At 46.9% G+C, this 27,493-nt stretch overlaps 1 protein-coding gene across 2 annotated transcripts in view; it reads left to right on the top strand.

Annotated features, from left to right (window-relative positions):
• The first annotated feature begins 1,586 nt into the window (after nucleotides 1–1,586).
• Nucleotides 1,587–27,493, top strand: part of SGSM3 (small G protein signaling modulator 3) — a 29,258-nt gene continuing 3,351 nt past the window's right edge. The window contains exons 1-19 of one of the 2 annotated variants that reach the window (XM_062620482.1): nucleotides 1,587–1,853; nucleotides 10,744–10,826; nucleotides 12,526–12,611; nucleotides 13,802–13,868; nucleotides 15,002–15,210; nucleotides 15,362–15,469; nucleotides 16,071–16,214; nucleotides 16,588–16,783; nucleotides 17,013–17,158; nucleotides 18,133–18,360; nucleotides 19,273–19,327; nucleotides 23,288–23,415; nucleotides 23,716–23,871; nucleotides 24,409–24,463; nucleotides 24,932–24,981; nucleotides 26,226–26,378; nucleotides 26,479–26,549; nucleotides 26,890–26,938; nucleotides 27,240–27,325. In XM_062620482.1, the coding sequence (XP_062476466.1) occupies nucleotides 10,820–10,826; nucleotides 12,526–12,611; nucleotides 13,802–13,868; nucleotides 15,002–15,210; nucleotides 15,362–15,469; nucleotides 16,071–16,214; nucleotides 16,588–16,783; nucleotides 17,013–17,158; nucleotides 18,133–18,360; nucleotides 19,273–19,327; nucleotides 23,288–23,415; nucleotides 23,716–23,871; nucleotides 24,409–24,463; nucleotides 24,932–24,981; nucleotides 26,226–26,378; nucleotides 26,479–26,549; nucleotides 26,890–26,938; nucleotides 27,240–27,325 (1,994 nt within the window). In that variant the 5' untranslated portion in view covers nucleotides 1,587–1,853; nucleotides 10,744–10,819. Of the gene's footprint in view, nucleotides 1,854–1,904; nucleotides 1,920–10,743; nucleotides 10,827–12,525; nucleotides 12,612–13,801; nucleotides 13,869–15,001; nucleotides 15,211–15,361; nucleotides 15,470–16,070; nucleotides 16,215–16,587; nucleotides 16,784–17,012; nucleotides 17,159–18,132; nucleotides 18,361–19,272; nucleotides 19,328–23,287; nucleotides 23,416–23,715; nucleotides 23,872–24,408; nucleotides 24,464–24,931; nucleotides 24,982–26,225; nucleotides 26,379–26,478; nucleotides 26,550–26,889; nucleotides 26,939–27,239; nucleotides 27,326–27,493 lie in introns of those variants that run through there. The other variant, XM_062620484.1, reaches the window with a different exon arrangement.

Here is a 27,493-nt window from a genome sequence, read left to right as displayed (position 1 = left end):
GAGCTTTGGTCTTATTGACCATGATGTCCTCTCATCTAGATTGCTCTGGCTTTACCTCACCTCTCCACTATAGCATTCAAAATGTCTCGCACATTTGTGAGGTTTATGGTGTTTAAAACATTTTGCCTGTTCATGCTATTAACATTTAATTAGCCATCTGTTTGGAAAGGGTAACTCTTAATTGAACATTGGCAATTTTCAAACTATTACTCAAACGGGTAGCCAAGAAAGAAAACAGATAAATGTGGATATTCCTCCTTTTTTGGTCCTCTTTCGTCAGCCTTGGTGGGATTAAAAAACCCCAAACAAACACAAAAACAACCCTGTGCAGAGAAGAGGAACAGCTCACGTATCTTTTTCTCATCATCGGGAAATACACCTTTATGCAAGGTAGAGGCTGCCAGCTCCAGTGAGGCACTGCACTTGTTTTCCTGGGCAGTTTAAAAAGTGTAACAGCAATGCACGGGAAAATGTCACCCTCCTAGAAACCTGTGGCGCAATACACAAATCCTTTTGGAGACTTCTCTTCTTTAGAAGAGCCTGGTTTGCAACCTCACTCTCTTTTTTCCAGCAGCGGCGCCGGCCAGAGATGTAGCTCCCCTTCTCCTTGGTATTAACCTAGGTATTAACCTAGACCTGAATGACGGAAAAGAACTGAGGAGGTTCTCAGCATCCTACGGGCACAACCAGGTTTGTCACCCCGTCGCTGCCGCCCCACTCACCGTAACAGTGAGCGCGGCGGTCACGACTGCCCCTGCCTCCTGCGAGGCCGGTGCAGAGCCGGCTGCCGCCACCCCACCTGCGCTTCCCTCGGCTTCGTGCACCTCGTCCGCGCCGGGGGCCGGCGCCTAGCGCTGCTCCCGGGCCCGCCGCGTACCGGGCAGTGCCGGCCCCGCCGCGGCCTACAGCGCCCCGCGCCGCCGCCCGGATGCCGCGCATGCGCGCCGCGCCGCCCTCCGGAGCGGCGTGTGTGGCCGCCGGGTCGGGGTCGGTCGCCTGCGCTGTGGGGACGGCGCGGCGGGGGACGCGGCGCAGACGGGAGCAGGTGAGTGCCGGCGGGGTCGCCGAGCCGAGCCGGGAGGTGTCCCTGTCCGCGGGCAGCCGCGCTCGGCCCGCCACCCCTTGTCCTCTCAGCCCCGCTCCTTCTCCCGCGACGGCCGGCATCCCGGCAGTGGGCTCAACCACCTGTGAGGCGCCTCACTCACCGCCCGCTGCCGCCCCGCTCCCCTCTCCGCTGAGGTGCTCCTTGGGCACGGTGGGGCGGGGGGGAACTAACGCTGCTGGGGCCATGAAGGGCGGGCGCCCCTGGGCCGGCTTCGCCTGGCTCCCCCACGGCGCTGACGCAGGGTCTGGGCTCCGACGGGTGACTCATGTTGTGCGGAGCGCGTTGGTCAGGCTCGGTGGGGCGCGCTGTGCCTGCGGGCATCCTCTGCCTGCTCCCTCCTGCTCCCGTAGGTTGCTTGTTCTCTCTGTGGCTGTGACCCTCCGCTGGTCTCCTCCTTCGAGCTCTGCCGTCCTTACTTGCCTTCTGTGACAGGGTCTTTTCGGAGGCGCCCCAGAGGAGGCACAATCTGTTTCCTGTCAGGCGGGGGGGGGCAGTAGCAGTCGCGAACCTGAGATGGAAACATGGCAGTATCCTGTAGTCAGTGGGCATGAATGGACATACTGCAAGGCCCTGTGATTGTCAGCTGTAATAAATGTTAGAAGCAAGTTGGGAGGCAAATGTAATTTCTTGTATCTGGTAATGTAAATTGGAAGGAGTGAAGAACCCCTGTGGCACAGATTGAAATCTCTTCGCAGGCCATGGCTATGTGCTCCGGGACAGCTGGTGTCTCTTTGCAAAGCTGGTAAAGGTGGGACAGGAGAAATGTCTTCTCAGTGTCTGCCTTGTTTCCTTCCTAATTTCTGAATTTGGGCAGGTACTTTCCTTCTAAATTAATAGATGGGGGGGGGGGGGGGTTATGTGGTGTTATAGCTGCCTACTTCGTGATGTCTCAGCCTTACTCTGCATGGCGTGCTGTGCTGTTTGAGGGGTGAGTGGTGGGAATAAAGTCATATAAGTGCCTTGAGGAATGGAGCATCTTTTAGTCCTTATAGATAGGGGAGAGAAGCAGTTTTGCCAGAATTAAGAACAGTAGGTGTTTGGTAGAGGGAGGCTGAATCTTAAACTCACTTGAGAATGAACTACCAGCCTAGCAGGAGTGGGGTACTGCTGTGCTTTTGCTAAAATGTTGATAGGAATACAGTTGCTTGCTGGATAATCTGAATTCTGGAGTTAGCTTTTCAGCTGCTACAGGGTCTGGAGTGGCATCGTGGAATAAACAGTCACTGAAAAAAAGATCCATTTCATTATATATTGGATCTGCATGTGGTGGGGGTCCCTATGCAGAAAGAAAGGTTGGATTTCTACCCTGGAGAATTCACAAAGTATTTGCAAAGGAAGGGTAGAAGAGGCATGACATTAACTAAAGAGGTCAGGGTGGGACTGGTGGTGTATTAGTAATATAAAGTTATGTTAATTCTGTATTTAATTGATTGAAATAACAGGTGCCACCTTTCTCAATTCCTGTTTATGGCAGTGTTTTGATAATGTGTCTTGTCTTGGTAATCTCAGGAAGGTGTCATTCACAGGGACTTTTTCTCTGATGAAGGGCCAAGGGGATCCCTGAGGGGCATATTTCTGGATGAAGTGTACTGGTCAGGGGATGACAGAGTTAATATCAGCTAATGAGGTGAGGGAAATCCTGCATAACTGCTCAGGATTGAAATGATTCTTCAATGCTGGGGTCTCAGCTAAATGTCATTTAGGTTTTCCTTCTTTTAACCTGTTGCTTGCTTTTCTGCAAGATGGTATCTTTTGCAAATGCCAGTGTTCTAAAGGACCTTGGTGATCTAAAAAGACAGGCAGGAATCAAAATATTTAACTTTCAAAAATCGACATTACTTACCAAGGTGCGTGGTAGCAGTAGAGATTATTGGTTAAGGGACCTGTACAAAATGAGCTGCCAGTCTCAGTCTCATTCTTAGTTGGTTGCAAAATTGCTTACCATGTTTGGTGTTTGGGATGCTTTAGCAAAGGTACTGGTGAGTTTGCCCCTCCCAGGTGATACTGCATTTGAGATTGTAACTGTTTTGGAAATGGCTGGGATGATGTCTGACTTCCTGGCTGTTAATTGCAAATTTATCATCAAAACATGAGAAGGAAAGAAGACTTTAAAAAATAAAACCTAAGAGTAATGCAACTTTGTCTTCAGTGGTAATGGTGAGGCGTATGTGTGTTTTGGTGTATGTGGTCCTACAGCTCTTCTGTCTAACTCAGTGGTGATCCTAGTTGGTGATCTGTATCACAGTGGTTATCCTAGATCCTATTGATAGGATGTGGAGATTTCACAGTTGTCAAGTGGGAAGAGGCAGACAAATAGCTTCATTCTGTCATGAGTACAGTGCCACAAACATCCCTCAAGAGATAGAAAGATGTTGGCACTTCAGGTTTGTATCCTCAGCAACACAAAGACTTGCTTAAACTTCTTTCTATGCCACCTTTCATCACACAGTTAAGGTTTTAGATACATAGAGCTTACACAGGGTAAGTGTCTGGGAGTATTGAGAAAAATCGCACTTCTGTGGGAAAAGCTTTTAGCTGTGGTACTGTTGACACCAGGTAGGGAAGAGGAGGATGTTGTTCTGCCACACTTGTTTTGTCTCTGAGGAAGGCCCATCTGTTTTCTAAACTGGACTGCAACAAGTTATATTGGTAGCAGAACAAAACAAAAGCTAGGAGAAATGAAAACACACTTTGTTTTATGAGATAGGAGAAAAGGAGATAGCATAATGGTAGTATGACTATGAGAACTCCTGTCACTGCCCAGTCAGTGCAGTATTTCTTGACTGGGAAGTACCTGACGATTCAGAGTTGAGAGAAGATGTCCATAACCCGACGGGCCTTTTATTCTGGAGAAGATCTTCGTGATCCCCAGAAACAGGAAATATTGGAGGGGGTGTTGGTTTGTTGTCCATGTTAATGGTTGTTATATATTTTGCTTTTTCCTCTGAGTTATCTGTGCCTATAAATTTCTGCTTGAGCAAGATCTAAGTAGTCTTAACGTGACATGCTAGGTAAGAGCTTTGCAAACGGTCCTGAGAGGTGTTTTGGGTACTTTTAGCCTCTTCAGAAAGTTTGAGTGCTGGAAACACTGGGCATTGGAAAGACAGAGCTCTGAAAGAGAAGGATCTTGAGTGCTGTGGGATATACTCTCCTTAAAAAGCTATTTTCTGGAGACAAATGAAGTGAGCCCTAGCTTAGAGTCCTGCTGGGTGAATTGGATGGGTTTTTGCTAATACTAGGCCAAATAGTAATACAACAGAGCTACGGGAGAGTGACCTGAATCTAACCTTTCTTGCGCCTCACCAAGGGAATGGCAAACCTTGACAGCTATACCTCTGCAAATCCATCAGAGACCATGTCAAGGAAGAGCCATTCTACAGGCTGTTGTTCCTTTGTCACTGGGAGCAGTAGGATGAGACCAGGTTGAGAATCAAACATTCACCTGGGGTGAGCATACAGGACTGGCTCTGGAGGTGATGGAGAACACCTCAGATGGCACCGCTTGTCACTGCCCAGGATAGGAATGTCATATAAAAGATACCTGTCTTTCAATAACTGTCAGTAGTGCCTTCCAATATTTCTTTGGTTGGTATAACCCTGCATCTGTAACAGAAATATTTCCTTTCAAACTTCTATATAACAAATGAAACTGAACAGTTGTCATTACCTTCCACAGACATCTCATTAACGGTTTGCAGACTTGCAGAAGTTTGTGGATCAGAAGGTAAAAACCACTTCTGGAGAATTTTGGCGAAAATGAGTTTCTGTAGAGCTCTGCAGAAGTCCCCTGGTCCTGCACCATGCTTATTTTGGTGAAAGCGTCTGTTTATTGTGCAGAAATTGACTCTCATGGAAGAGATGTTTGGGGGCACCTTAGACACTAATCAGAAACCTTTGAATTATATTTGTGTAGCAGTGTTTAATGTGGAATTGCCTTTACCCTAAGCCTTGATGACTACGGCAATTGTGGACCTGCCTTTTAGCACGCAGGGCTATTTTCGCCTCTGTTGGACACAAGGGAAATCTTGCTATGTAGTGAGAGTGGACACCTTGCTATGTTGTATCCTGGCCTTTTTCTCCAACCTCATTCGATGCAGATTAAAAAAGACAACTGTTGTTCCAGCGCTCAGCCTGTTGTCATCCTCCTGTGTGAGGTGGGAGGCACACACCTTCTGCTTTCCAGTGCTAAAAGTGTGGTAGCTTGTCTTAGCAACACAGGGAATCAGCAGAGCCATAGATAAGTTTGGTTTGGGTTTGGTTTGATTTTTTTCGTGAACCACATGGGGGAAGCCTTTGTTATCTCCAGATTTTAGAAGTAGGAGATTCAGTCTTTTCAGGCTGGGTCCTGCACAAAGGATCAGTTCTTTGCTTTAGAGCCAGATAAATAGAAGGTAGCTCTGCTCTGAGAAGAAAATATCTGTTAATATGTAGGATAGCTGCATTCTACATGAGTAGGTGTTGTGTAGGGGTTTTTTTGGAGGCAAGCTTGACACATTGAACTACAATCAGGAAGTCCATCTGTGGTCTGTCTGTCCAGTGCAGGAGGAAACAGGATTCTGCTTTTTCACATCCTTATTTTCAAAACTGAGATTACATGGATATGAAACTGGAAGTTACTTGTTCTGTTCCTTTTGTATAAACTGAAAATGGTTCAGCACAATTGTCTCCAGCAGGGCTCTCTGTCATTACAGCAGGCAGACTTGCTGGACACTGATCAGTGCAGGGAGCAGATACCATGCATGGAAGTACCTTTTAGTACATTTCTGCATGAAATTACATTTCCAGTGTAGCCAGGAGTCTACAGGGTGCTTTATGGCAGGAGACGCAGAGGTCCAGTTTACTTTTTCTTGTCTCTGTTGTGTGTCACTCTAATAGTGCCTTCAGGCAGCTGGGAGGAGGCTGCTGCAGTGAGTATGTGATCCCAGTTGGTGACTGGGCAGCACTGGGTGTCTCTGAGTGAAGTCTCTGCAACATGTCTCTCAGTGACATGATGCTGTCAAACACTTGACATCCTGCCTGCCTACCTGGCTCTGTAGGTTGTTTTATCTCTGATTCACTTTGTCTGCTATGAGAAAGTGGGCTGAGGGCAGTTAAAGTCCCCCAACTTTTAATTCCAGCTCATGTGGTAGAAAGCAAGCATGAAGGCTACCTCAGCACCTCCGTCCTGCATTTGTAGTGTGTTGCTCAGTGCTCAAAACAATGTAAGGCTGGTTGTGGCTTGTAAGCCTTAAGCAGATAGTTCCTGGAATGACCGAGGTTCACCAACAATGTACTGACTCCTTAACCAGAGGTTTGTGAGTGTCAGTATGTGTGTGGGATTCCGCATCATTTAAAAAGTCAGGGTGTGAGGGGCATCTTGTGCACCCCTTGTTCAGGTTTGTGGCTGTGGTTTGTTTGCTTACCTACCTGTTTGTAAAACTGGAGTTTTCTTCTGACTATATACGTGCAAAGCAAATATTGACTCGTGGGACTAATGGTATTTGCAGCTTCAGGATATGCGTTTGCCTGACCTAAGGGAGAAACCAGTGGGGGAAGGGAAAGTGAAGGGTTTTCTGCTAAGAACGCCCCTTGTGCATTTCATTGAGCAAGTCAGGATTTTAATGAGGAAAGCAAAGCTTTTCAAGTGTGAGAGGAGAAAAATGAACTGTCAGATTTGGTGCACAGTCTAATTTTTGTCTGATTTTTGAGGGAGGGAGTTGTTGAATTGGATTCAATCTACTCAGGTTTTAAAAGCTGAGCTGGAAGAGGATTCTAGAACTACACCTAAGTGCATGGCCTCTTGATGGGTACTGTGGCTTTTGCTTTTCTCTCTTCCAAAACTTTTATTTGACAAAGGAAGAGAATAGAGCAGTGGAAACCAGTTGACAGGCCAGAGGTGGCAGTGGGATTTACTGCATGCAGTATTGCTTCATGTTCATGTTCATGTTAAGCATAGTGGAAAGCAGTTTTTCCCTGTGCTAGCTCACTGTCAGAGGAAGTGCTGTATATGCTGTCCCTATGATAGTGGATGAAAATCATTCTAGGAAGAATTGTTATGCTTGTTCTGCTCCCTCTGATGATGTTCACTGGCTGCTCTTACATAGTTGTAATATTGTACTAATTGTAATGTTTTCAGCATACAGAAACATTGCTTTACAAAATGGTAATTTTCTGCAGAGTGTGCTAGAGATTTGTTGCTTTTTGGTGGCTTTTTAGTGGATTCTTTATTTTTTTGTTGCTAAAAGCAGCAGGGAAGAACAGTCCTGAGTTTGTGTCTCAAAATAAAGATCCTACTGAAAGGCTTTGGACAGTGTCATTTCATGCCTAGCTCATTCAGGTGCTACCACAGCGAGTTGAAGCGGAGATCACGTGCCAAAAGAGGCCAGGCAAGCAAAACATAGGCAGTAGGAGATTGTTATCTGGTGTTAGCAAGAAGCCAGGTAATTGAAATCTCTCATATCACAGCTGTGTGGAAGAGCAAGTGTGTCCAGAGGAGGCTCGGTATCACTAAGTGGAAGTAAATTTGCGGGTCTCCTTTGCAAACATCAATTTCTAAAGGACACCTACACTGGAAAAGAAACTAATTGGATATAATCCTTCACTGTGTGTATTTGCAGCTCCAACAAAGGTGTTGCAGCTGGAACACTTCAAATAGCTCACAGCCATCTTTTTCAGGGACGCACGCTGACATTACAGCTGTCTTCTAGCAGGCTGGAATCAATGGTGGTGTGATTTGTTTTACAGGCTCAGCTTAAAAGGTAAAGCTGCAAATAACGGGTACCATTTGCATTTTAACAAAATATACACTTCTTTCAAAGTGTGAGGACTCCCTGTTGTGTGACCAAAATCGCTTTGTACTGGAAACTCAAGTTGCCATTAAAAATGGGAAATGCCTCTCAATTCCTGGGTGAAAACTGGGTTTGATTCTAGAGTTCTGATGGTTTGCAGGTTGCCATGAGTATTTGTTGAATCTGATCTATTTTTTCTTTTGTATCCCTTACTGTTGTTCATTTCAGAAGTAGGTACTGTGCAAATAACACAGCTAAGTAAGCTGTGGCAATTTCATGCATGCAATTTCACAGGCTTCATGGAAACACCTTTTGTTATTTGCTGTCTCCTTGCTTAGGAGATTTTGAGAGTTCTTTTAGGTTTATATCTGTCAAAGGAAAGAACTTCCTGTATCAATCCCACATGCCAGATATCCTCCTCCTTGGCTTGCACTGGGTGTTGCATGGTTGCGTCAGGGAGCCTTCTTCCACCTGTGGTTCCACCAGTTCCTGCGGTGCTGTACTGGAAGCAGAGCTGGGAAAGGGCAGAAGGCAGGGTGATGGAGACCTGCAGGGCTGGCACAGTGGGCTTGGCATCTTCTCTTGAAGACATCTCGCTCCGTGGGTGGTCCCCAGTGCACCACCTCCTTGTGCCACAGCTGGAGCCTTCTCTTGGTGTGATTCATGCTTGATACTCTGCCCTTCTGCACACCCCAGTGCCAGCAGCAAGGTGAGCTTCAAGCTTTCCCTGGGCCCGGTCCCAGATGTGTGCTCACAGGAAGGTTTCTATAGGAACCAGGGACAGGAAAAACCTGCCCACCAAGTTCAGTGCTCTAATGCAGGCAGCAGGCAGGGGAGTGATTTCCAGCAAGGCAAAGGCCAGCATGTGATGACGTGGACAAGGGAAGGTGTTTTCCTCTGCTACACCTCTCCTGGGATGAGGAGGCACTTGTAGCTTCAGCACTCCTGCCCAGCTTCCCAAGCACCATGGTTAATTCCCTTGTTATGGAGTGTTTTCTCGTCTACGTGCCTAACACATGGGCCTGGCTCCTCTGTTAGCAGGCTGGTTCAGCAGTGACTGTGGATGCGATGAAGGTTGCTAATGACCGAGGGGATCCCTGCTCACAAACTTGAGGCATTGAGGACAGGTTCAGAGCACAGGTAATGAGAAGCATAAGCAGACATACAACATGGCTGAAACTGTGACTGCATTCCTAATAAAAGTCATTAGAAACAAGGTTAACCTGGGCTGAGAGAAGGCAGGGGAGAAGGACATACTGCAGGCTCAGGAACAGAGCAGCTGTGGTTGCAGGGTGGTGATAAGCCTGAAAAATACCCCATCAGAATATGTTCACAATGATGTTGAAAGGGGAATAAGTATTGTCAGCAGTTTTACCTGCTTGGCGTGCATGCTGTGTGCGTTCCCATGTCTGATGAGCTGCAGGTGCTCATTTTGTAATTCTTATGTCTCCAAAGCTACTCAGGGAAGAGTTGGTGCTAAGACAACAAGTGGGGCTATGGTGATGGGAAGTATAGAAAAACGTTTACAGAACTCATGGGTGAGCAGTTGACCATTGTGTGGACAATGTTACTTCTCAGAAATAAAAGCTGAACTTTTGTTTCTTTCTGTGTTTTTCTTTTTGCCTTCAGAGTTGGTGTCAGAAAATCAGAGTGTCTGTTTATCCATGCCAGCCTTTCCCTTGCAGAGAACTGTTCAAATCTGGGAGGAAGACGCCTTAGCATTTGTGTTCTCAGATAGATCTTTTCACGCTTTTGTAGTGTTTTACAGCTGCTTATCTTGGAGTGCTGTAGCAAGCCACTTGCAGGCTGCAAGAGCTCACTGGAAAGCTCACAGAGATGCAAAGGCAGTATCACCTTGTACTATTGGGCACTATAAACAGCTGGACAGGGCTTGCTGGATGAATCCCTGGGGTTCCTTCTTTTAGTCATTTGCAGTCCTAAGTAGTTTTACTGGAATGGGGAAGGTGAAAAACCCATCCCGGTCATGCAAATGTAAGTTTTAACTAGGTTCTTTTCCAAGTAAGCGCAAGTGACTGATAAATCCCAGTACTGTCTTTATCTGCTTCACAGAGGTGGCTCCTGCTGGCTCCCACATGGAGTTATAAGGTTGGTCTTAAAGTCCAAAATCTCTCCCTCTGATTACTAAATCATTCCACTGTTTTTGTGGAAAACTCCTATAAAATTCTGCTGTGAACTGGTATCAGGAAAGTCAGCAGGGGAGCTGTGCAGGCTGTTTCATCATCTGAGGTCTATTGCCTGATGTAGTTCAGAGGAGCCTGGCTCATTGCAGAGGTACTCGATAACATGCTGTCCACATCCCAGCCCAGTTAGTCACAGAAAATCATTTTCAGAAGTTTTGCCAGCACCCTTCAGGGAGCTGTATTCCACAGCGTAATACACTTTGCTCCTGGTTTGTGATGCCATTCCTAAAATCCCTTTCAATCTTATTGCAGCTAATCCTTAACCCTTTTCACCATTCCAGTCCTTTCTCCCTGGACAGTGTATTCAGAGAATGATGGTATGGGTTTTATAGTATTTGTGAATAAATACAGGACTCACAATACGTAATGGAAAAAGTGATGGAAGTTGACTGGGGTTTTGACATTCTTTTAGTCAGCAGTGCTGTTACTGTCACAAGGAATTTGATGAATGACAGTGTGCTTTTTCAAGCTAATGGGTAGGTATGAAACCAAGAGTCCAGTCTCTCGAATTTAAAGTTCCTGTGGGAGAACTTAAATACTGAGGGATTTAGTTTTCCTGTGGGCAAGTTGTGTGTGAAGGGTGTATCTGTTCTTCACCATGTGCTTAGATACCGACTAAATTCTGTCATCACCAATATGTTTGTTGTTGTTTTTTTCTTCTTGTAACAAGATCTTGACATCTGACCTGTGATAACGGCATTTCTGGACCTGCTGACAACCTCTGCTACTCAGCCTTACCTAGCACAATGTCAGGTGAGCAGACAAAAATAGACACAGTATAGGTGAAATAGGTGCTTTTATCTCTTACTACTGAGCAAAGGAAGCAGAAAGGCCAAATGGTCCCTCTAAGAAAGGGACTTTTAGGAAAGAGAAATAGTTCCATGGCATCATGTTTTAGTTTCAGGCATATGAAAAGCAATGATGTGTTTGGTGACAGCCAACAAGGCTTCGCTAAGGGCTAATCCTGCTTGACCAATTTGGTGGCCTTCTGTGATGGGGCCACAGAACTGATGGATAGGGGCAGAGCAGTTGACATCTACCTGGACTTGTGCAAAGCGTTCAACACTGTCCTGCACAACATCCTTGTCTCTAAACTGGAGAGACATGGATTTGATGGGTGAACCACCCAGTGGATAAAGAACTGTCTGGGTGGCCGCATGCAGAGAGTTACAGTCAGTGGCTCAATGTCCAGCTGGAGACCAGTAACAAGTGGTGTCCCTCAGGGGTTGGTGTTGGGGCTGATCCTGTTCAACATCTTCGACGCTGACATGGACAGTGGGATTGAGTGCGCCCTCAGCAAGTTTGCCGATGACACCAAGCTGTGTGGTTCGGTTGATACCCTGGAGGGAAGGGATGCCATCCAGAGGGACCTTGACACGCTTGAGAGATGGCCAATGCCAACCTCATGAAGTTTAACCATGCCAAGTGCAAGGTCCTACACCTGGGTTAGGGCAATCCCAGGCACAGCTACAGGTTGGGCAGAGAAGAGATTCAGAGCAGCCCTGCAGAGAAGGACTTGAGGGTGCTGGTTGATGAAAAACTGAACATGAGCTGGCTGCAGTGTGCACTCGCAGCTCAGAAAGCCAAGGGTATCCTGGGCTGCATCAAAAGGAGCGTGACCAGCAGGTCTAAGGAGGTGATCCTGCCCCTCTACTCTGCTCTCGTGAGACCTCACCTGGAGTATTGTGTGCAGTTCTGGTGTCCTCAACATAAAAAGGACATGGAACTGTTGGAACAAGTCCAGAAGAGGCCATGAGGATGATCAGGGGACTGGAGCACCTCCCGTATGAAGACAGGCTGAGGAAGTTGGGGCTGTTCAGCCCGGAGAAGAGAAGGCTGCGTGGAGACCTCATAGCAGCCTTCCAGTATCTGAAGGGGACCTACAAGCATGCTGGAGAAGAATTCTTCATCCGGGACTGTAATGATAGGACAAGGGGTAATGGCTTTAAACTAAACCAGGGGAAGTTCAGGTTAGATATAAGGAAGAAGTTCTTTATTGTGAGGGTGGTGAGGCACTGGCACAGCCAGTCCAAAGAAATGGTAAATGCTCCATCCCTGGCAGTGTTCAAGGCCAGGTTGGACAGAGCCTTGGGCAACATGGTATAGTGTGAGGTGTCCCTGCCCATGGCAAGAGGGTTGGAACTAGATGATCTTAAAGTTCTTTCAACCCTAACCATTCTGTGGTTCTGTGATTCTGTGATCATATGATCTTTCTACTGCTTGGAAAAGCTTCACGATCAATGCCAAGCCAGGGGAACCATTACCCAAAATTTTTTTTTCTGCTTACTTACTTTGCTGGTGAAGCGGGAGCTGTTTCAATGTCTAGGACAGCAGTAGTGATAAACTGCCGAGTGAGTCCTTCCGTTGCTGAAACAAGCGTTTACTGAGTATGTGCCTTCCAAGGCAGTCTTTCCAGGTTTTCACTGTTGTGTGTTGATCTCTTTCTGTTTAGGCCATCATACTCCCCCTGCTGGGGGCCCCTTTTCAGCGCTCACTCCCAGCATTTGGCCTCAGGACATCCTGGCAAAATACACACAGGTACAGCGTGGGGCAGGGAGCGGGGTGTCCTTTGGGACCCTGGTGATTTCTGATGGTCTCTGAAAGCCACAGGGGAAAGGAGGGAGGGGTGCACTTTTACTCCAGTGGTTGGTTGTGGATGCTTGTTTGCTATTTAAACTTCACATGTTTTGCGGCTTCATCCTGGCTTTTGCAAGAGCATCTTTCAGAGCACAAAGAAACTTGTGTGAATTATTGCCTTGCTGTTTTGCAACTATTGCTCCACTTTGAAAATGTTGACAGCCTCAGGGAATCTCTGTCATCATTAAGCTACTCAAGACGGCTTGTGCATGGCAGGAAATGCTAGCCTCAACACTTGTCACCAGGTGGGCAGAGCAGGAAGGAAGGGAGCAGCCATGGAATTTTGTAACTTACCCGCAGTGTTTCCTGAAAGCAGTTAGGCCCTGTAAAGCAGAGTAAAGTTTACTGTGGAGCAATGCTAGAAGCATGCTTCTTGGGTGCTGCCTAGGTGTAATGCTTGTGGGAGACCACACAGGAGGGGCAGGGGCCTTCTGGAAAAGGGGAGGTATCTGTAGGTTTTCACTTCACAAAAAAGCCTGGTTGTAACCTCCTGCAATGCCAACCATGAGCACAGATGAGGAAAGTTGAGATTTGGGTCATGGACCTTAATTTCTTTTGGCCTGTAATTTGGGCTTGCTTCACAGGTGCAGATCCCAGTTTTGCCTGTCATATTTCAGAGAAAATCTGAAAGCAACAGGCAGGAGATGGAGCAATGCAGGGAGCTGAATTTGCAGTGTGTGTGCAGAGGTAACATACAGGACTGCTGTGTATTATAGACATAGACAATAGAGACCACTTGAGCTGGTGTGTGTGGATTTCTCAGTCCATAAAGAGGGCTGCATGCCTCTCCAGGTGGGAAGTTCTGACCTTAATATGGTGCTGGAAAAAGGATTGCTGGGAGAATCTGTGCAGGTGTGAAGGCAGGGCTTCACAGCTTCCATGGAGAAGTCAAAATGGGAATGGCATACTTACTTGCCATACTTCCAGCTGGGAATCGTGGTGGGAGGCATTGAAAATGAAAAGGGCAAGGAATTCTAGTCTAGTCACTCAGAGGGCACAATGTGGACAGTGGTGGGATGGGGCAATATCCAAATGTCTCTGTTCAGTTGTTCAGAGCTAAAGTGTCTGTTCTCCTTCTTCACATCTCCTAGAAAGAAGAATCTGTCGAGCAGCCAGAGTTCCACTATGATGAATTTGGTTTCCGAGTTGATAAGGAAGGTAAAGCCAGTCCCATACCTTCCCCTTCCATTGTGTCCTGCATCCAGCCCTTTCCATGATTCAGAGTATGACAGGGTGATTTTTCAACCATTCTGTGCCGTCTCATCTTCCCGTCTGTAGACATCATTCTGTATCCTACCATTGTGACTGACTGTGTTGGACATGCTGGTCTAATGGGGGTCTGGAGCATAGGCTATGGAGCATAGTCATTTCCAACCCCGTTATGCTTGTGCCATGAGTAAGAGGGAAAGCTATTGCAGCTGGGCATTGAACTACAACAGCTGGCCGCCTTTGCAAAAAGGAAGAGAAAGGAGTGAGGAGAATAGGAATGGCTTTATGTGCTCTGAGAGTACATTTCTAGGGCTCAGGCCATACGGTGCAAAGGCAGAAGTTGTTTGCATGTGAGCACTGAGGCACCTTGAGTCATAGAGGATCTTCTTTGAAGCAATGACCTGGAGATGAGGACAGGACACAGTGATTTTCTTCAGCCATAACATTTGATTGACTTGTGCATTATAAAATCTGCAGAAAGATCTGGACTGCATTGTCAGAATGTGTTGTATGGTGAAGGACAGAGTGCCTTACGTCAAACCTGTGCTTGTGCTGAAGTATCTATTTTAGAAAGCCAGCCTCAGGTTAAGTTGCTCTCTCATTGTGAATTTGGAAGTGTTCTTGTTAAAGCTATTTTGGTGATTCAATAGACCCAAAGTTAAAATTTTTCACCTCATTACCTGCATGAGCATATACCTTCTGCTTGCCACCTCTGAGGCTTGCTATGCTTTTGTCAGCCTGATTTACAGATCCTTACAAAACCCAGTAGGATGACTGCTGCCAGGATCTTGTTTAATTCTAGCCACACTCTGTTCTAAATCATGATTAAGTAGGGACTAGAAGCCTGCTGACAGCTTCTTCAGTTCTCAAGGCCCCACTGCCTTTTGCTTATGACCATAAAATTTGCTGCATGGAGAAGACAGAAACCAGTCTTTTCCTTTCCATGCTCAGGCTGGAAGACGTGAATGTTTTTAATGTGCTTTCTTTGGATGGCCATCCTACTCCCTGCCCTATGTTCATTCCCTCTCCTGTTTCCCTCACTCACGTGTTTCCGTTTCTTTCCCTTCCCTTTGCTGAGGCAGATGGTGCTGAGCCAAACTCCAGCAAGCTTCTGGGGATCCCACTGACAGAGGAGCCACAACAGAGGCTCAAGTGGCAGGCTCATCTGGAATTCACACATAACCATGACGTGGGTGACCTCACCTGGGACAAAATTGAGGTCACCCTACCTCATTCAGACAAGCTGCGCTCCCTGGTGCTAGCCGGCATCCCACATAGCATGAGGCCACAGGTGAGGGTGCTGCCTGTTCTGGGCAGGCTCTCCTGCCTGGAGTAAGAGAGTGTGGAGCAAGACCACTTTCTCTTGGTTGAGAGGGTGCCAGATTTTGACTTTCTTAGTGACTTAGTGACTCCTCCTGTCTTTGTTCACCCTGTTCCTATAGCTGTGGATGCGCCTGTCTGGAGCCTTGCACAAGAAGAGGAATTCAGAGATGTCATATCGGGATATTGTGAAAAACAGCTCTAACAATGAAACCATTGCTGCCAAACAGGTAGGAGACACTGCCTAGTGCTGACTGGGCACAGGGAAGTGGGGAGAAAGTGAAGATTTGCTGTGTGAGGAGGAAGGGGTCTGACACCTGAAGCAGGGACAGTTGAGAGGACATACATGGTTGAATCTTGCTCTGCGTATGTTCACACATCACCAAGAAGCTAGATTCAAAATGGTTGGAAGAAGGAACAGCACTGCCTAAGGGAGATCTCAGGGCTGTTCACCTCCAAGTCCTCTGTCAGATACAGCTAGGTTGTTGGTTTCTCTCTGGAATAGGTTTGTTGGAAAGCCTTCCTTGAAATCCAAGCAGATGAAATTCTTAACTACTATGCTTGCTATTCTTAGTGGTGAAACTAGGGGTTGAGTTTAGGCAAGTATTCCTTGGGAGTCACCAAGTCACTCTGTCTCACATGTTACTGAAGGCTGTTAAACTGACTCCAGGTGCTTGGGCAAGCCACCTTCTTTGGTGCCTAAGGACATATGGATGGGTGTGGGGAAGCAGAGTTCCCTGAGGCAAGGGGTCGTGGGGAAGTGCATAGAGCAGAAGACAGTTGTTCAGATACTGCAAACTGACTCTGTCCTTGTTTATGACTGTCTGGCAGATTGAAAAGGACCTGCTACGCACGATGCCCAGCAACGCCTGCTTCTCCAACATGAACAGTATTGGTGTGCCACGGCTACGCAGGATACTACGTGGACTTGCCTGGCTCTACCCAGAGATTGGGTATTGCCAGGGCACTGGCATGGTAACCTGCTTTCAGAGTGTCTTTGTGATAGCGATAGTTTTGTCTGTGGTTGCTACGCTGGTGCAAATGATTTGAGGCAATACTGCCAGACACTATGGCCTCCAGATGAGTTGAAAGGAAATCCTTTCTACATGGAATATTTTCCTTCGGTAAGGGAGTAGCACTGTGTATCCAAAGATGTGGAGGAACTCAGTCCACTTTGTTAGGGAGGTGCATGCATTACACTCAGAAGAAATCCCTTCGGTGAAGACTGCAAGAGAGCTGCTGCGAAGGAGGATGTTCATCACCTAGACACTGGTCCATCTCCACATGAGGAAGGGCGGAAAGAGTTCTGCTCCTCTTAGGACATGTGTTTCTTCTTTCAAAATCCTAGGTGGCTGCCTCTCTGCTGCTCTTCTTGGAGGAGGAAGATGCCTTCTGGATGATGTGTGCTATCATCGAGGAACTGGTTCCTGCCTCCTACTTCAGCACCACCCTGATGGGCGTACAGACAGACCAGCGTGTGCTGCGACAGCTCATTGTGCAATACTTGCCTCGCCTGGACAAGCTGCTCCAGGAGCACGATATTGGTAAAAGTGTGCCCTAGAAACCATAGCTTTTATTGCCAGGGTGACATGTAGACAAAGATTATTGTTCTTGTTTCACAAAGAGAGAGAAGCAGGGCCAGGAGCAAACCTCCTGGCCCTGGAGGCAGTGCATGGTCATCTTTAAGCTGAGAGGACAGCACTTAGGACAGTCCCTGTTCACTGGTTGGTTGACTTCTTATGTTGTGATTCTTTTCTGTACCTCTGTTCACAGAGCTCTCCTTGATCACCTTGCACTGGTTCCTCACCTCTTTCGCTAGTGTCGTTCACATCAAGCTGCTGCTGCGTATCTGGGACCTGTTCTTCTATGAGGGCTCTCTGGTGCTGTTCCAACTCACTTTGGGCATGCTCAGTATGAAGGTAATTTCTACTTCCTCTTCCTCCTTTATAGTACTTTGATGTTTAATCCTGAGTTTTAGTTAGTTAGTTAGAAAAGTCCTTTAGGGCAAGAAGGTTTTGTATCTGCTTCCTGTATGTGGTTTGGAAGTGTGCTAGGGAAGATGACTTCCTGCTGCCTTCAGAACTGGAGGCTGTGAAAAATCTCCAAGGCACCATGCAGAAATCTGGGATTGCTGGTTTTCTCTCATAATTAAGCCCCATTAGCTGTCCCTTCTGTTCAGTTTAGATCCCAGCTTGTGGGTTCATCTTAGCTAACCCAAGGCACCTCCTGATTTTGCACGATCTGTGAGCAGAGATTTAAAGCAGAGATTATGGTCATCTGGGAAGCTTTTGATGGCACTGTTGAATGCTCCAAGAGATTAGCATTGTCCTGACCACATATGATTAGCCTCTCTACCTGATTTAACCACATGATCTTTTCCTTTTTATGTGAAAAATGATTTTGTGGTTCAGCTTGTTGTTTGAAGAGCAAGGGTGAGCCCGCTGGGAGTAGGGGGAAGGTGGAGCACAGCTGAACATAGTAGGCACTCTAGAGTGTGTGAGACTGAGCAGCTTCCATTCTCTTATTCCCAGCTAGATCCTGCTGTGCCCAGTCCTAGTGGTGGGTGCAGAATAGCTTTGATTTTGTCTTTCCTTGCTGATTTGATTTCTTTTAAATGATGAATGCTGTGATTCAAAAACATGCCAGATAAAATTCTGAGGGCAGGTCTCAGTGCAGTAGAGCATTAAAAGGTGCTGTTCACCTCCCAAACATAGTTTGAACTTTTCCTGTTGAATTCTTTTATGGAATTTTTCAAGTCTTTTATGGAACTAGACTTTTACATCTAGTTACACATACCCAAGCTCTACACTGAATATAAATCACATCTAGCAGGCCCAAGAGCATAGCTGTAGTGTTCATTGTTCTGTGTGGCAAAATGACTGTTTCGTTGCAGGAGGATGAGCTAATCCAGTCTGAGAACTCTGCCTCAATCTTTAACACGCTCTCAGACATCCCCAGTCAGATTGAAGATGCAGATGTGCTGCTGCAGGAGGCCATGCGCGTGGCTGGCTCCCTGACAGATGTGGCAGTGGAGACTCAGCGTCGCAAACACTTGGCCTACCTCATTGCTGACCAAGGGCAGCTGCTCAACTCCAGCACCACTGTCAACAATTTATCCAAAGTGAGTGCTGCTCATATACGTTCCCTTATGTATTCCCTCCCAGTTGCTGTTTGTGAGTAAGTAGTCCTCCTGTAGGAGAGGATTATGGCTCCAGGATAACTGTCATCCAGAGGAAAAAGGTATTGGGAAGTTGGAGGAAGGTCTGTACTAATGAGATGCTGTCAGATCTGTCCTGGTTAATAAATCATCAGGTGAAAGGGATGTTGACATTGATTGTAGTTATCATTAATGACAGTTCTGATGAAATGTGATGCATTTCATTCATGGAAGCTAAAAGAACCAACTGCTTTTGGCAGAATTTGCTTGGAGCACACAGAGCAAAGTAGGACCTGGAGTTAATCCATTTGTAAGAATCTGGTACACTAAAATAACTCTGGAAGGCAGAGTCAGAAAACAGCATGAGAAGCTGAATAAAAAATGCACCTGTCTTTAATCTTGGACTACAGTCTGCCGTTACAGATGATGTAGCTTCTGTTTGTCAAGCCTGTGTGGGAGATGTATTTTTGATGCTCATCTGCGTGCTTATCACAAAGTACGCCTGTAATTCTAAAATATAATCGGCATCCACTTAGAAATTTATACATAATTACATGGGGACCTGGTTTTGGCAACAAGTGCAATTAGATTATTTACTTGAATCATGGTTGATTCTTGAACTTCAGTTACGCTTTTGTAACAGTTGAGCTATAAGTAACCTGTTGCACATGAAGCAGGTCAAGCAGTAGAAGTGATTCATTGCGTCAGAACCAGAATAACTCCTATCTAAAATTGCTGGTTCACTTTCCTCCCCTGTCCAGTGGTAGCTGTCTGGACCCCTTGCCCAAAGCTGCCCAATATGAAGGGTTGCTTTATTTTATTTCTGAAATCTGTCCTACTGTGCGTGCTGCATTCTTTCTTTTCTCTCTCCCTCAGATTGTGCGCCGCAGAACTCAGCGCAGGAAATCTGGCATCACCTCCCTGCTTTTTGGTAAGGACAATCCTGTGCCTGTCATGTGGTGTTGATGGGTGTAGCAGCCTAGGAAGGAAGAGAGCAAGCAAAGCAGGGAAACACTGGGGCAGAAAAAGAGGGTAGAAGGGAGCCAGAACTGAAGGATGAGAGTGAAGAAATGCAGTTTTCTAGGTGCTTGCTTTGGTCTGAGCTCAGAAAGTAAATTTTAGGTTGCATGGTTAGTCCCTGAATGGTGACTAGCTCAGCCCAGCTGTGATGTCCTTCTTGCACTGACCAACAGGTCAAAAGCGTTTTCTGGCAGACTGTATGCAGTCCACAGGCTGGAAGCTGTTCTCTCCCAGTCTTACTCTGGAGCATCTTTGGAAATCTGAGACAAGGAAAGATGGTCTAGTGTGTCACCACTGGAATTTATAAATGCAAACATCACTGGTGTGCCCCCTTACTTACCTTGAGAATTCAATGTTGTGAACATTTTTGAGGCTTAATTTTCTTTGCTTATGAGCTAAGCCAGCATATATCCAGAAGACACAAAGCCAGAATAGGTTTTGCATGGGTTTTAATAGTAACTTGCTTCTTTGACTCCATAATAACCCTTTCTATTTTAGGCCTCACTGTCATCATCTTCCTTGCAACTGGTTAGTGTTCTTGAAATTGCCACATTTCACCACAGAAATGTTTTTTTTCCGGAGGAAGACACCATACTGAATTTACAGGGTTCAGATAGTGTTCCTGTTGTGGTTGAAATAGCCTGACTAAATCTAAAACTTGGGCTTACTGGCATTTTCAGAGAAGAGCTTTTCTGATGTTCTCCAGGAACATGATCTATTGTCACAGGCTTACTACAAGGACATACAGCATTACGTATAAAAGTTATGGTAGAAGACCAGCGATGCTGTAAAGTCAAGCTGCAGAAGTGAAGAAATGCAAGGAAGTTGCTTGTGCAACCTGATCTCAGACCTCCTGTATGTAATGTTATCGTACATCCAGGACAGATGATTGAACCAGCAGGGAACTGAACTGCCAGATAAATCTTTCTTGTGTCTCAAATAGTCTCCTTGACCAAGTTTGAGTAGTTTTATGAAGATGATAGTGAGTTGTACCACACGCAAAGATAAAATTTAAATTCAAGCTTCAAAATGTATGAGTGGTAGAAGTGAGATGATTGATAGTGCTTTCTCATTCTAGTGGGGTTTCTGAACAGTGACTGTCATGTTTTTTACATAGTATTCTTCTTGGTATTTAAAATCTTCGTTAGAATAGAGAAGTTGTCATCCTGCAGCAGATAACCAGAATGGAAAACTTCAGCCTAAGAGAGGGGAAGGAAAGCTGGGATGTGATAAATTCATCTTATACTAGAACTACCCGTCAACCTTAAGTGTAAAGTCTGCTGCCTGTGATAAGTTACTGTGTAGAGCTGGTACACAGACCTCATCTGGGTGGGAATAACAGCTTGCCCAGAACTTGGTTGTTCTTTCTTAGAGTGAGTGCAGATACTAGTAGTGACTTGAACAGGAGTCATAGAATCACAGAGCACTGTTTGGAAGGGACCTCTAGGAGCCTGTGGTGCAACCTCTCCTGCTCAAGGCCAGAGTCTTGCTCATGCTACATGAGTTTGGCCACCCCTTTCTCTAGCTGATATGCAAGCAGTTGGACCAGATTTCTAATGAAGGAATAGAAAGAAGAAACAGCGAAAGGTGTGTGCAGAGAACATGATGTGCAGTCTTGCTCTGTTCCTGTTGGATGGTCACTGCAACAAGGAAATGCAGGACAGCTAGTCCTCCTCTTCACAACTGTGCAGCTAATCGGTCTCTGCAGACTCAAAATAGAGCCTCCCCACACATTGCTGATCCCACACTGGTTTCCTGTTTTGGAAATGTATATGCAGGCGTGTCAGGTGCAGTGGGGTGAATCTGGAGGAAACCTTTCTTCTCTGTCATGTATATTCTGAGGTAGGAAGGTGTGGAACTTGCTTCCCATATCTCCTGCTTGTGTTTGGGTGGGATTGACCTTAGTACAGATGGAGGAGCACAGTATTTTGGCCAGAAGGGACTGAATGAGTACAGGAAGAATCAGTGATCTATGTAAATGAGGGCAGCCCATGGAGCTACTGCAGCTGTGGTTGAGTAGTTTCTTCTTTAGTCACAGTTTGTTTTAGCAACATGCAGTTTCTGGAAATCCCCACTGTCTGCGTGATCACCTATGTATTTACAGTCTTTGAATCTGTAGTGAGGCTCTGTTGAATCTTACAGGCTCTGTTGCTTACCCCTGGCCACTGAGGGGGAGGTTTTGTTAATTTTCATTGCTTGGACTGGAAGTAAGTCCCCTGCCTGCAATGCCCTGCAATTTTTCTAGTCCAGAAACAAAGTTCTGTTTTCTCTTAAGCTTTGTGCGTCTGATTCTCTAGTCATTTGATTTAATAAATAGAAAACAATTCTGAAAAATTATTTTAAATCTAATTTTGGGCTTCTATTTGTATTCTTAAAGTTTGGGTCTATTTAATTAAGATTACTTGTGATTAAAAGATAACATTAATCACTTTTCAGTAAGCAGAAGCTTCATGTGTACATAGCTGTTGCAGTAGCTGTATAGCTTGGGCCACACTATTCATATTGGTTTCTACAGTGCTGTTAAGGGGATAAGCAGAGTACTAATTTGCTAGCCAATGATTTACTTGGGTCTTGCATTAAAGCTGTGTTTGTATAAAAATTAGACATTGTTTAAATGTTGATTTTTGTTACTCAATCTACCACATCTTCAGTATATTAGAGAGAGAGAAAAAACAGATGTATGAAAACATTTTTGAGTTTAAACAAAACATCATGTACCAAACATCATGTACCCAGGTTTCAAGGCATTCAGATACATCAACTGTCTGTAAAGAATCCATCCCATTAGGTATCTATCTGCATAAATTGATAGAGGTAGGCTGTGAAAGCTCCTAGGAGGAATTAGTGACTGTTGAAAGATGCTTTGGTAATTTTTACTCTGTACTCATGACCATTTCTGTATGCCCAAACCCTTTTGAAATGTGGCTGTTAGGGAGGTCAAGGTCTTAAGTAGGTGACAGCTTTTCTCTTGTGGCTCTGACTGCTAGGCTGACTCAGCAAAGTGGGCTGTTTTGGCTTTTCACATGTTTTTTGAGACTCAGTGAAGAATATGCTCTCAGCCTGTGAGGTGTACAGAAATCAGAAGCAGTTCAATTAAAATGTGTTTCAGCTTCGAGACAATTTCAGTTGAAGAGAATTTTTGAAAGTTCCCAAGTTTTGTGTCCCATCGTTCAGCTGCCTATAGAGAAATGTCTACCCAGTATAAAGGAGGTACGCAGCACGCAGCTCCTTGATGTACTGAATTGCCCAGATGACAAGAGATGACATCTCTATGCATGGAGACCTCATAGCAGCCTTCCAGTATCTGAAGGGGGCCTACAAGGATGCTGGAGAGGGACTCTTCATTAGGAACTGTAGTGACAGGACAAGGGGTAATGGGTTAAAACTTAAACAGGGGAAGTTTAGATTGGATATAAGGAAGTTCTTTACTGTAAGGGTGGTGAGGCACTGGAATGGGTTGCCCAGGGAAGTTGTGAATGCTCCATCCTTGGTGTTGTTCAAGGCAAGGTTGCACAGAGCCTTGGGTGACATGGTTTAGTGTGAGGTGTCCCTGCCCACGGCAGAGGGGTTGGGACTGGATGATCTTATGGTCCTTTCCAACCCAAACTGTTCTATGATTCTATGACATCTTCCAGTTCCAGATTTTTTTTTGAAATACCAGCTCCTTAAAATTGGAGACAGTCAAATTGGCATAAGCTATTTACATCATTTTATAGATTGGCAGTAAGTACCTGCCTTAGTGCAGGCACTTTTAATGTCAGGCTTTTTTGATTTCTACAGAATTGATGATTTCTAATGTTAACGAAAAAAATAAATGCCTTATGCTTGGTTTCTTTCCTTGCCTTCCCTCTGGCTGTGTGGGCTCCCCCAGGGGATGATGATCTGGAGGCACTGAAAGCCAAGAACATCAAGCAGACGGAGCTGGTGGCTGACCTGCGTGAGGCCATTCTCCAGGTGGCACGGCATTTCCAGTGCGTGGATCCCAAGAACTGCAGCATTGTGAGTGGGAACAGTCGGGTCTGCACTGCTGTGCGTTCCAGGCATGAGCGTTGGGTGTCCACGACAGGCTGTTCACAGGCTTCTGGAGCATGGGCTCAAGGAAGAACATGCCAGGTGTAATGGGTGGAGAGGGAAGGTTGCTCAACCTATCCCTGGTGGAGGAAGGCTGTGTGGGGAGGTTGTCTTCCAGCTAGGAGCAGGAAAAGCTTTGGGAAGAGGGGCACGCAGGCTTTGTCCCATCAGCTGGGAGTCATCTGTTGCTCTTCGTTCCTCTTTGCTCTTCACCCACACGTGTGCTAGGATCTGACTCCAGACTACAGCATGGAGAGCCACCAGCGGGACCACGAGAACTACGTGGCCTGTTCCCGCAACCGCCGCCGGCGAGCCAAGGCACTGCTGGACTTTGAGCGACACGACGACGATGAGCTGGGCTTCCGCAAGAACGACATCATCACGGTACATCAGCCTGTGAGACAGGGACCAGGGCAGGGCCGGCCTGTTGGGGTGCTGCACTGCCTCTTCTGCAGGGAAAGAAGGGAGGAGATCAGCTTAGAGCCCAGTTAGGAGCCCAGGGGAAGCAGTTGGTGTTTCTGGGAGCTGCCAGGGGATGAGGCAGTGTGTTCCTGTGAGAGTTGGCTTGTGTTCATTCTCAATGCAAACACAAAGTCCCTTTCCTGGCTGCCATGCAGCTGAGTCGAAGATTGATTTGGTCCAGCCTGAGTCCCAGTTTAACACTGCACACTGAGCTGTGGTAAGGCTGTAAAAGAATGCGTTTGCATTTTAGCTGTGGGTGTCCCATCCAAAACAGGGGAGAACAGGGTAATGTAGTGTTTGCAGCACCTTTTTGACCTTGAAGGCCCTGGGCCATGTGAGAACAGAACATTGACAAAACAGCTAAGAAAGCAGTTCCTCATTCTGCACACACAGCCAGGTAGCTGTAGCCCTCCAGGCACTGCACTTTTTAACCAGTGTTTTCCACTCCCTGTTTTTCAGATCATTTCCCAGAAGGATGAGCACTGTTGGGTGGGAGAGCTGAATGGACTGAGAGGTGAGAGCAGGATTGGTTGCACTGGGGAGAGTGGGGCTGGATGCAGAGCATCCATTCATCCACAGCACCTGCTCTGGCACGTTTGTAACAAAGGCTCTGCTGATTACCCAGAGCATCTGGCAGGGACAAGGGAAAGGTTAAAGCAGGGTATGAGAGCGGTCATGCAGCTGCCAGCCTGCTTCTTGCGAACAGCAACTTTAGGCTCCATCCTCCTGGCACAAGGTGGTTGGGTGCATGTCATCTCTGCTGCTTGCAGGCAGAGTCCTATAGTTGGCTTCTTCATGCAGTTGCCTTAATTCTTGTGATTTTCAGGATGCTCATGTCTTTGGGATGGACCTTTCTTTTGGGATTGGACCCTTCTTTGGGTTTGAACCCTGATTTATTCTCAACTTCCACTGGGCTCTGATCTTGTCTGTGTAGGGGTTTTCAGTGTCTGCGTCAGGCTTACCTCTTTGTCACTCTTTGCAGGTTGGTTTCCTGCAAAATTTGTGGAGATCTTGGATGAGCGAAGTAAAGAGGTAATGAAAACAAACCACACCACCTGTAATGTCATAACTGCAAAACAGTTGAAAAGAGCTGTCTGTTTCCCTCCTTCAGTCTGTTTGCTCTCTTTGGCTGTTGAGCACTTGGTGATGTGATCAGGCAACTTATCTTCCTAAGCCTCTTTGCACAACTTCCTCAAGCTGAATGGTTGGAGAATGAGGGCCCCACAGGGCTGCAGGGCGTAGCTGAATGTGATGCCTGGGCTTGCAAGAGCCCTAGAGATGAACTTTGGGCAAGCTGAGAAAGCAGCAGGCAGGTGTGCAGGAGGATCCTGTGGGCAGTGTTTCTGCTGGCTTCCCGCTGCCTGTGCTCTCCTCCTTCCTCCTTTGAGGCTGTGCCTGTGGATCCTGCTCATGCTTTGCAGTCACTGCAGTGAATTCTCTCTGAGCAGCTGTGCCCAAGGGGCAGTGTCTCAGTTCCTTGCCACCTGTCTAGAACAGATACTTCAGAATGGCCCCAAGACCGGGGTAATGGATAGGAAGCAAACATCATTGGCTGTTGGCCTAAGCAATATGCAGGGAAAGCGGAGAAAGCCCTGTTCCTCCTTCTCCTCAGCATTTGGAGAGTGAAGAAGGGCTTAAAGGGTAACTTGAGATCCCCAGGGCACATCCCTAGAGAGTTCAGTATTGACATTTCACTTGCTACCTCACTCCCTTCTCAGGGCTAGTTCCTTAGATGCAGATCACTTCTGTGTGTATAAACACACCCTGTACTGCTGAACAGTTCTCCTCCCATCTGTGGAAATAGGATCCCATCCTAATTTTGGAATATCTTTCATGGAACAGTGTGTCAGGGTGATACCTTGAAGTGATGTACCAGCTGACCAGGGAACTCCTATTGTAGCCCCATTTGCCTTGTCTTAAAATGTCCCAGAGACCCTCAGTGCAAGTCAAGTCCCTCACCTTAGCTCAGTCAGCATCACACCAAACCACAACAGTTCCTACATGCTGAATGCTGCCAGGATGGTGCTGCAGCCACCTGTGTGGTCTCCTGGGCACCACATAGGCACAAAGGTCCTGGTGTCCCAGCAAATACCCAGGGACTAGCACTGAATGTGGTGCCTTATGCCAGAGCCAGCAAGAGCATAAGGGGTTAAGGGAGGAGGGGCTGGTGGGCACCTGGAGTGGAAGAGCTCTGTGCATAGGAGCTGTAGGTGAGTGGCACCTCCATTCTCTGCCCCTCAGCAACATGCTGAGAGCTCCTTCTTGATGTTCCTCAGTACTCCATCGCTGGAGATGACTCGGTCACAGAAGGGGTGACGGACTTGGTGCGAGGAACACTCTGTCCAGCCTTGAAGTCCATACTTGAACATGGATTAAAGAAGCCATCCCTGCTGGGGGGGCCCTGCCACCCTTGGCTGTTCATTGAAGAGGTGAGATGTCTCAGTTCCCTTTTGTGGGGCAGTGTTGCCGGAGGGCTGGGGTGAGGGCGCTGTAGCGCAGAGTTTTCTGACTGTCCCTTCGCTCCACTAGGCTGCAAGCCGAGAAGTGGAACGTGACTTTGACTCTGTGTATTCTCGCCTTGTGCTCTGCAAGACTTACAGGTAAGGCCACTTTAGTCACACGAAGTAGCTGGGTCTGTGCCCTGCTCCTGCATGCTCATCAAACCACTGCTGTTCTCCACTTTGGGAAGGCTCATGGGCTGCCCCATCCTCCTGTGGGTGTAGTATCATCAGGCTGCTGTGCGGGTGCTGACTTGCGGTAGGCAGTGGCTCTCATCCCCTTCTCTGGACTCCTGTGTTTGCTTCTGGATCTCTATTCTGCTCTTTCATGGCTGCATGATCACCTGTGGGCTTAGCAGTAGTAAGAAAGCTGTTGGGGTACAGAAGAAAAAGGCCTGCATCTGCTCCAGATCTAGCTAGGTCTCTGCTGTGATCTTTGCAGGCTTGATGAAGATGGCAAAGTCCTCACCCCAGAGGAGCTGCTTTACCGGGTAAGCGCTGCCCTCAGCCCAGCCAGAGCCCAGCTCCTAATATGGGGAAGTTCCCCATGGAGGCTGCTGAATGCCCATCTCTAGGGATATGCTCCAGAGTCTCCTAGACCTTCTCTGATAGGGAGTAGAGACTCCAGGTGCTGGGGGGAAGGCACAAAGTGAAGCCACTGGGAGGGCTCGGCTCCCCTGGTGCTAGCTGGTGGCACTGGGTGAGGGTGGGCAGCTGTGCTGCTGAAGTGGCTGCCCTGCCCAGCCTAAGGTTCAGCTGAGGAGGTGGTAACCACATCTTCCCTCCCTGCAGGCGGTTCAGGCTGTGAACATGACACACGATGCTGCACATGCACAGATGGATGTGAAGCTTCGTTCCCTCATCTGTGTTGGACTCAAGTGAGTCATCTAGTCCTGATACCATTGGCATGGTGGGTGCAAGGAGCTCTGGAGGGGGCAGAGTGGGCTAAAGGGCAGAAGCTGTTTCAATCTCCCTTAGGCCACAGGGTCTTTATCTCACTGCAGCCAAAGAGTGAGATCTACTCCTTGTTCATCATGCTGGTCTCA

The sequence above is a fragment of the Pezoporus occidentalis genome, unplaced genomic scaffold (genome assembly GCF_034315485.1).
Source record: "Pezoporus occidentalis ecotype Australia unplaced genomic scaffold, CSIRO_AGI_Poc_V1 ctg221, whole genome shotgun sequence".
Lineage (NCBI taxonomy): Eukaryota > Metazoa > Chordata > Aves > Psittaciformes > Psittacidae > Pezoporus > Pezoporus occidentalis.
This window is presented reverse-complemented; position numbering and strand designations above follow the sequence as displayed.